This window comes from Etheostoma spectabile, chromosome 1 (genome assembly GCF_008692095.1).
Source record: "Etheostoma spectabile isolate EspeVRDwgs_2016 chromosome 1, UIUC_Espe_1.0, whole genome shotgun sequence".
Lineage (NCBI taxonomy): Eukaryota > Metazoa > Chordata > Actinopteri > Perciformes > Percidae > Etheostoma > Etheostoma spectabile.
In genome coordinates, this window is record NC_045733.1 from 660,074 (window position 1) to 670,329 (window position 10,256).

The window sequence follows — 10,256 nt, forward strand, 5'->3', positions numbered from 1 at the left end:
AGTTACTTAGTTTACTGAAATACACAGCAAGGTTTCCCGAATGTTAAAATAGTAAAAAGTATAACTTGTGAATTCTTTGAATAACATGTAACAAAATACTGTCAAGAATGTTAAGTTATAAAAACACAGCTGAACAGGACACAGTCAGACTCGTTTTTATTAAGCAGTAGGTTGTTATTTTCCCCCAATCCTTACTATCCCACAGAAAGCCTGATATTAGTCCATTATCCTATTACTCCCAAAATAAATGCATTAGCTATTCCTCTTCTCATGTCCTCCACTGGGCGACGTCCTGCTACTTTCCCTTTTGCTGACTGCACCTTTCTGGTCATCTACACAAATTCAAGTATCGAAAGTGCATTATTGCAATACTGTCCCGCTGCAAATGCAAAATGCTTTAAATACTATAAAACTGCAAAAAATCTCCCATCAGTGCATACAGCTCGAAAAAAAAGTTATTAAATTGGCCTGATCCCCCTCCATTCTCCATGTCTCAGACATGAGTGGCCGCCCTCCCACCCCTGACCCTTCCCCTTAGAAAAAAGTTCAAATATTTACATTTTTAATTCCATTAAAAATGTTGGGGAAAATTGAGTGCACTGCGCCACACGGCTAAATAGCAGCAAAGCTCATCCGTTGTGTGCTGCTGTGACCTGCATTGCTCCAAAGTCTTCATCTTCCTCCAGGCTGCGTTTACGGCTTCCTGTATGAAATGTGGAGACAAAAAATAAAATAAAAGTAACTAAAACATACTGCATACGTCAGCACACCCAGTTTGATAACTGTAAAACCTCCTGGATTAAAGAACTTCTCAAACCCTTAACACTTCGTAGCCTGTGCTGGGAGAAGTCCCTGCCATTCAGAGAGAAAAAAAGAAGCTTAAAAATCATAAATGTTCTGGAGGGCTCCAAGTGTTCAAATGTAAGCGTCTGTTCATGTCTTCTGTTCAGTAAGAAATCACCCAATCGACCTGGCTCTCGCTCATATTTGCTGATTTTCCAGCAAATAAAATCCAGCTCCATTGTGGATTCAAAGAAAACTATCACCATTAAAAACGGCTTTGCACAAATGTGCAACCAAGCTCTAGAACACCATCACTGAACACTGGTGATAGATTATGTCAGCTTCAAGACAGACTCAACAATGTGCCAAACAAACAACTAATGCTACACCATGCCTAAATAACATTCCAGTCAACCTTGTTTTGAATTCCGTTCTGGAACAAGTCTGTCTGAGAAACAAAAGAAATTGAGGAGACAGTAGTAGCGTGGAAGCACATTATGTACAAACCTTGCATCCCAGCTTGTAACGAGAAGGACCGGCCCAACTGCATAGGTGACATCATTTTAATGGTTAATTTGGCTAGGTAGATCGCTTCATATTCCTAGGAAACAAACACTGATTATTACAACAATACAAATTCAGTAATTTATATTAGTAATGAGTACAGTCAGAAACAAAGTATGTTTAGGTACAATGTCTTCATCACTGAACATGCTTCAAAAGGCTGACAGTCTGATCTTATTGTGAACAAGTCACAGCATCTCTGCTTTAAAACTAAATATTTATACATCCAACTAAGGGTGAGCCAGAATAGTTCGATCACAGGACCATGATTCGAATCTTCAGAGGCCTAAAGCCCATTTCAGACCAAGGATTTGCGACGAGACAAGTTGAAACTTGCAGCGGGGCGGTGTGCAACATTCTGCAACCTGCCAGTTTACACCAATACGACGAGGTGAGACGGTGTATCACCTTGATAGGAACTCTTTGTACTTCCGTTCTAACTTCCTACTTTCAGGCTTTTTTGTGGGTGGATATATCATTTGTGATATTATGAATATAAACATGGATAACGTTAGTTAATTTTATTTTTATAACTATGAAATGAAACTAAGTTACTATACAGCCTATTATAAATATCAGCGTATCCATACGCCTGCACTTGTGAGCCAGATGTCCAAATAAGTGGATTGCTAAATGTGACCAATAAAGGCTGACTATTGGAAGACAGTAGATATGGTACATGCGTACCATGTATGGTACATGCGTAGGGATAGAAATACAATTTCTGCAGTGTCACACCAATAGTGGCTGACTCAAAATAAGAACTTCTAATGTAAAGATAACCGCCTAGCATATTGTTTCCTAGCCTTTTAAAGTCAAGGATCTTGAGAAAGTATATTTTGTTGACAACAACTTATTTAATAAGGGAATGGGTTGAAAATGCATACTTATGGATTGGACTGTCATGTTGATTAATCAGAATTTGAAGACCTTAAGAAGTTAAGCCTTACCTGTAACTGATGCACAAAGCCCACATTGGGGTTGATGCAAAACCTCCTCTCCTGGACGTGGCTGAATGCATCCCTATAAAGTGAATAAAAGCAAAAGGTTACAACCACAGCCACTGAAATACTGAGATTCACCCCTACAAACAGTCACTACAGGAAAACACATTGACAACATCAAGTTGTATGTTATATATATATTCAAACAATTATGCTGCAGTATATTTCAGTGTGCCGATGTGCGTTTTGTCCCGCTACTAGTCACGCAGTGTTGGAAACAAGCGCACACAAAATACATAAAAACGTTTGCAATGATCGGGAATGGTGTGTTATGACTTTTCAACATTTGCTGCGTGGTTTTCACAAAATCGTCAAAAAGATTTCTTATTGACTTTGATGGGAAATCGCTACCTCTTTGGGGCCATGCTGTATCGACATACTTTAACGTAGAAACCTAATTAAAAGTTTAAACCGAAGACAAGACTTTGGCCTTTATGGGGCTGAATGAGCATTCAGATATCAAGCACGGTTTCTCCTAAACACAGTTTACGTATCGTCCATACCATTGTTTGTACATAGTGACCAGTTAATGCCAACCGCCACATCGTCTCTAAATGGTCCGTGGCACGGATCACTCGGTTTAATCCGGTGGTTGCTCGCGGCTAACTGCTAACAGACTCCGCTGCGAACAATTAACAATACAACTTCTGTCATTATATATGTAATTTATAAAGGGTTCTAGTGTCAGTGTAATGGCCGTGGCTGTGTGAGCTTCTCCCGATCGAACAGAGAATGCCGCCACGTCAGAGAGGCCAAAGTGTCAAAAAGCTTCCCCGTACTTTTTGACAAGCGTCCTTGGTGGGGTGGCCAGAGCTTTTTTTCAACTCAAGTCGGTGGCGTTGTGTACGTACGGTTATTTGTCAGCCAACATGATGTCACAATGGACCACACCCACCAGATTCAATGTAAATAATAATTTTAGCACCATTAAAACACTTTTCATTCAAAATCAACAAACCAAATAAAAACAATGAAAAGCTGTTTTTGGTGTTCTCTACACTTTTCCAACCATGACAACTCTAGTGTTGGTTGAAATAAACACATACTTTACCGATTTACATGTGAATATATGTTGGCTCTATACACGCTAAAAGTACTGTTTTTTTAAATGGAGTCTGGTTGGTTTAGCGCTAGCTATATCATAGCTGTTACTGGGAAATAGAAAGGTCTCAAATAAATTTTAAAAAGGTCTATCTCTGAAGGGTTAAGACACGTAACACTTAATATATTTAGTTTTATTGTTGTTAGGATGTGCACCAAGTAGGCACACTGTAAAAATCTCTGCAGAATTTTTTAGTTCTTTATTATACTTGCATTTTATGTATTTTTTTTACATTTATGCGTAAAGTTGACACACCCTTAGATATATGCGAGGCATGGCGTACATGATTGTCACCTACAATACAAAAACACAAGGGAATGTGCATCTATATCCTTAAAAAAAATAAATCATACATGTAAAAAAAAGTTAGACTTTAGACAAAAGCCATAATTTGATGTAAAAAAAAAAAAAAAAAAAGACAAAAACAAACAAACCCACCTGTATTTCATCCCAAATGTTTCCATAAGGTATGCAATTACTAAGGCAGCACTGAAACAATAAATAAAGTCAAGTAAAGACAATTTTATATTTCCAGCTGTTTAGGTTCTGCTGATCAATTTATTGAAGGAAATTATAAATACAATATTCAAGAATATTTAATTAAAAAAAAAAAACTTTAGCAGTAACATGTAATGGAAATTAAGTGCATGAGATACAATGCATGTGAACTTATATAATGAAATTGAAAAACAAAACAAACCTCACCTTCTTGATATCCCTGCATTACCATGAACCAGTACCTTTCCTAAAAGAACAGGACAAAAGATTGTTGATAAAAGACTTTTTTCTACTTAAAGCAACATTAAAAGACTTTTCCGCTTTGGTTCCCCTAAGGGTTGGAAGTGGGATTATCCATTACCGCTGTCGTGATGTCTCATCGGAACTACAGATCCGCTATCCGATCTGGGAAACTTGCCTAGTGCGGTTACAGCTGGTAGAGAGCTGCAAAGCGAATGCAGAAGAGAAGTTGATGAACCACAGAAACATTATTTTAAGTTTGCCAGATCAGGTAGCGGATCTGTAGTTCGAATGAGACATAGGAATAAGGGTAATGATAACGGTAATGGACAATTCCGCTTCCAACCTGTAGGGGGACCGAAGAGGAAAAGTTCTTTAGTCTTGCTTCAACACGTATGAAAAAGGGAAATGGCATTACCTCCTGTTGCTAAGCAGCCATCAATAAATTCTTTAGTCTGTTGAATGAATGATAGTATATCAGCCATAGTGTAAATGTCGAACATCTCAGTGCAATGAAACACAGGAAGTAAAAAGCCCACTTAGTAACTCACTGAGGGGAAAAATCGTATTATATTTTCCACTGGATTGTCAGCAATATCTAACACAAGGTATCTGCAAAGAGATAACATTTAGTTTTTAGCGAGAAATCACTTGATCAAATAATATATTTTTTTAACATTTCAAACAAAAAGGCAGTTCACATCAACGTACATCGCACAGTGAGTTCTTACCTAAATGTATGAGGGAAATTAGGTTTAATAAAATTGGCTTCAATGTCTTGGCGGACACACACAACATGTGTAATGCCCTGTCTCTCAAGGCTTGGCAGCTAGACAATGAGAAACAAGAGAACAATATGAGCTATACAAATCTGATCAAATCATGTATTATTTTCTCTGTGTCACTGTCTCAAAGTACCTGTGGTTAACTTCTAAAAAAACAAAAACAAATATTACCTTGCTTTTCATTGCAGCTGAGTAGGGACCTAAAAACAGTCCCGGTAATATCTCCTGAAAATAAAGACAGTGCTAAACATCACTAACAGCACAGGCAGTAAGAATGGCCAAAGCTGTGGTACGCGTATGTGTGTACACACACACACACACACACACACACACACACACACACACACACACACACACACACACACACACACACACACACACACACACACACACGGCTTGAGAAAGTTTACACATCCATTCCAAAAAGGAATAAAAAAACCATCTTTCAGATATTGATCTTAATGCCTTAATTCAAAAAATGTGAGGTCCTCAGTGATTAAAACAGCTGTTCCCAATGAATCAAACTAATTAGGATGCTTTAGAACAGCTTGGACTATTTGGAATGGTATACATCTTTGGATTGTCCTATAGACTGACAGTTTGCAAAGGGTATGAATAATTGTGGACATGCCACTTTTTGTTCAAATGTAATTAAAAGATGATTAATAATTCTTTCCACAATGATGCCTCTTGTACATCATCTTATCATCTTCTGGGAGATACCTGCGTCATTTCTAATCAAGAAAAAAAAACTTGCCGGTTGAATAAAAGTAACTTGAAGTCAGAATTTGCCAGGGGTATGAATAATATGAAAATACAGTAAATTAATTCAATGCATTTGTCATGTGATCATATCATCACAATAGGTTACTACTTTGGTGCATAGTGAACCACTGTCAAGCATTATTCTTCCCTATACAGACTACAAACTCATTTTACATACCTGCATTTCTCGTCTCATTGGATAAGCCCAGTCCTGTAAAAAATGGAATTTAAAGCGTGGTTAGAAACTGAGGGAAGTTGCTTTGATGATGTCACAGTTGCTGGAGGTACTTCAGCCACCAGATCAGGGTGTGTAATGAGTAACGTTAGCTACCGGTTTACTTTAAGGACATACGTGGCTAGTGTTTGGTGACAATGCTACTCAGGGTTGGCAGTGAACAGTAGGCTACCTTAACGTTAGTTAGCCTGGAAGAGATACTGGCACAGACGTACTAAAAAAACACGCGGACATGTTTAACAGATCCACACAAATGCGTTATGCTTCTGCCCAACAACACGAATAATTTCTTGCGTATATTTTAGCTGCTGGAGTGGAGGCTAGCTCAGATTAGCCAGCCAAACACTGCAAATCGGCTAACGCAGCCTGTTGTGTACACTCACCAGAAGGTCCTCCTTGGTCGCAGGCAGAGACGGGAACTGAAGTTTGTTATCCTCGTCCATTCTGCTGTCGTTTCGGGCACCGCCGGCCCGGCTTCACGCGCGGTATCGCTGTTTCTCGTGGCGCGGTTAGCTGGACAATCGGTGAAATTTGTTTTGAGGTTCCACATGCATGTCCGCCATGCTGTCCCCTGACAGATGTGTCACATGACCACTCGGCAGATGGTAAAGTGACTCGTGGAAAGAAGGAGAAGAGAAAAATGGCGACGTCTCGTGGTCGATATAAGGACACAGCACTCAGTTCAGGACGTAAGAAAAGAGTGATGCGGGGCTCGTCGCTGTTTTCGGGCACATTGAATAAAATAGCTCTTCATTAATGATTAATTCTTTTGCCAGAGATTGCTCAAAAATATCAGCAGAACAATATTCTAATTATAATAACGCTAATTAATTTATAATTTTAGTAATACATACAGTAGCCTAATTTAGAATGAAGACAGTCGACTGTCAAATCAAGTCACATTACAAACGCGCGCGACAACCGCCACTTGCTAGCCTGGATGCCAGCTGAATTTAGCCTCCCCTCTGCCACCTTTCTCTCAATGTACTGACTGGAGGCGACAAGTTACCGCCATAGTCTCAATATTAACAATCTATGGTTACCGCGCTGCGGTGTGAAAGCATAGAAAGTTAAAGAAAAAGGTCCTGAAGTGACCCTTAAGGTCAAGGGTTAAAGGCATCGCACAAAGAATTTTGGAAGCTAGCATTATCAAATAGTAATGGTTGGTGATATTCATGGATATAAGAAAGTGGCTTTATGAAAATGGAAATCCAACCGATAAAATATAGTTCAGCTTGGGTTTGGACGAAAAGTTGCGGGAGTAAAGAGAAGGAGGGGATGAAATGATGATGGAATGCCAAGCTAACGTTAGACCCGCGGCTGGAGCCCACTGCTGTCATTTGTTCGCGTGGCATGGGATGTGGCTGTCAATGAACCACAACTGCAGTCTCCAGTCCAGATGATCTTGGAAATGAGAAATTCTCGAGTGCAGCTGGCCTTCGAGAAAGACCTCACACGCAAATGCCTGGCTGAATGGAAGGACAAAGGCCCTCGGGAGACTCCGCACGGAGACACGTTACCTGCAGCTCATGGTGAGTCCAGTGTTATAGATGGGTCAGTGTGTGTCTTTAACGGCAGTATACCGGTCTGTTGTGCAAAACAGTAGAGCTGACAGATGTGGTTCAACTCATGTTTGTGGCATGTTGGTGGTGGAATCCAGCAGCATTCTTGCATTGGAAAATGCTTGTGCTCGGCAGACATCGAGTAAGATTTTGTCTGTAGAAAGGTTGGAGTTTGTGATTTGCCAATTTGTAATGTGTTTTTGTATTAAGGATTGGTTTTTTTTTTAACATGGATCTATATGGACGATTGTTTAACACAGTCTATCAACGTTGTGTGTTTTTTTTTTTATCATTTAGTGTAGCATGGTTTTACCACGTTTCCGAGCCCATGTGGAAACTGAATTATTATTATTGTTTATATATATATATATATATATATATATATATATATATATATATATATATATATATATATATATATACATTAGAATGTTGAGCTGTAGCCCATGAAGTCACTAATAAATATAGGGATAATTGATTGGACGACTTAATTAACTAGCCTAATTGTAGTAAGTAGTAATACAATTTTTCTTGGTGGACAAAATAACAGGAACACCTGAAAGTAAAATGAAGTCCACAGTAAGACCACTAATGTACAGAAGTAACTACAGAGATACATCCCCATATCTCTCCCCATTTGTTTATGTTATTGTGTCCACTGACTCCACTTTTACTTATTTACTATATAAATAGACACACTTTAATTTTAAGGGAAATATTTGTTATGTTGGAAGTTTGGAAAATTGTATTTCGACTTTATCTCTTCTTGATGTGAAATCGTTTTGTCTATTCAGTATCATTAAATGCACATTGCATTCAATATTTTAAGACAATGCCGTGTAGTCCTAATGTGTAGCTATGTTCATCCAAGAACCGCTTTGAAGCATCTCTCCAAAAAACACTTTTGTCTGTTATCAGAGCTTATAAATTCTCATCAGGGATGATCACACACACACACACACACCACACCCATGCTAAAGTTACGGTGGCTGACAGGGCAAAACACCCTGCAACTTCAGAAAACACATGCAAATAGACAAAACACAAGCAAATTAAGAAAACAACTTCAGTAATTTGACAACAAGTGTGCAGCATTCAACAAACGCGCTGCATATACACACAACCAATCAAACACAATAAAAAATGAACGAACAACAAAAACAAATTCAACAAAAAACGGAACAACGGAAGTTCTCCAGGCCTCTAGAGGGAGCAGCCTAGTGGAACAGCTGGATTTTTGACCCCACAGAACGAGAGAGAGAGAGAGCGAGCAGATGAGGTTTGTTTGTAAACGGGATCAATGAAGATAGCGGCGACATAACAAGGTTAGTATTCATTTTAACATTTGGCCCTCCTCTTTTACAGCTGTAGCTGCTCCCTCTAGAGGCCTGGAGAACTTTCATTGTGTAATCTGGATGCAGCGTTTTCTTTTTGCATCGTTTTTTAATTTGCATCACGTTTATTTATTTGGTTGTGTTGTGTGTTTTTGAATGCTGCACATGTGTTGTCAAATTAATGAAGTTGTTTTCTTAATTTGCTTGTGTTTTGTCTATTTGCGTGTGTTTTCTGAAGTTGCAGGGGTTTGCCCCTTTCGGCCACCGTATAAAGTTTATTAAAAAGAAGAATAAAAAACATTTTTTGGAAATTGATGTTAATGCCTTAATAAAATTAAAAAAAGGAAAATTCAACCTTTTAAGGACACCAAATTTCTTTGTCAATGACTAATGTATTGTAAATAAATAAATGTTCTTCCTTAAAATACAGGGTGCATAAGTATACACATCCCTATGTTAAATTCCCATACAAGCAAGCAGATGTTTATTTTTAAAGGCCAGTTATATCTTGGATCCAGGAGACTATCCTGATAAAGTTCCCTTGGTCTTTGGAATTAAACTAACCCACATCATCACATACCCTTCACCATACCTAGAAATTGGCTTGGTGTTATTTCAGTTAGCTTAATAGCTGGTTTGATTGGCATTGAGAGATGATCTTATAGAAAGTTCCCAATGCTTATCTCTATGTATGGTGAAGGGTATGTGATGATGTGGGGTTATTTTAATTCCAAAGGCCAAGGGAACTTTATCAGGATGCACAGTATCCTGGATCCATGAAATAACTGGCATTTAAAAATAAAGATCTGCCTGTCTTTATGGGAATTTATCATAGGGGTGTGTATACAGTACTAGTCCCCCCTGTAATTTAATTAACAACATTTATTTATTTACAATACATTATTCATTCACAAAGAAAATTGGTGTCCTTAAAAGGTTGGATTTCCCTATTTTCTGAATTAAGGCATTAACATCAATTTCAAAAAGATGTTTTTTTATTCCTCTTTTTAATCAACTTTAGCATGGGTGTGTAAACTTTCTCAAGACACTGTAGCCTGATATCATGTAAATGCAGATTGCATTCATTATCAGCCAACACACTCAACTGTCTTTTTTTCTTTCTCTTATCTCTCTCTCTCTCTCTCCTTTCACAAATCTCTGTCCAGTCTATGAGTCTTTTAGTTTGTTCTGCCTAACCACTCTCCAGCATCCATGCCTGCTTAATAATCACTTCAACAATGGCGGATTACAAGAGAAAATAAACATCCCTGATCGAACAGAGCACATGAATAATTTCTAGATGTTTATTTGGTCTCTGAGACGTGTCTACTGTTTGATGTTGTGTGACATTGTAGCATTTTGTAATTTTTGTTTACAGTCTGTC

General features: G+C 38.3%; 1 protein-coding gene across 1 annotated transcript; it reads right to left on the bottom strand.

The window, feature by feature from the left end:
* Nucleotides 1-141: 141 nt before the first annotated feature.
* LOC116692604 (serine/threonine/tyrosine-interacting protein A-like) lies at nt 142-6,610 on the bottom strand. The gene is given in 12 exon segments (XM_032521047.1): nt 142-703; nt 1,291-1,384; nt 2,298-2,370; nt 3,892-3,942; nt 4,159-4,198; nt 4,610-4,646; nt 4,743-4,803; nt 4,923-5,020; nt 5,148-5,201; nt 5,920-5,952; nt 6,360-6,431; nt 6,434-6,610. Coding segments are annotated over 12 exon segments (780 nt in total). The 5' UTR covers nt 6,527-6,610; the 3' UTR covers nt 142-629.
* Between the last annotated feature and the right edge of the window lie 3,646 nt (nt 6,611-10,256).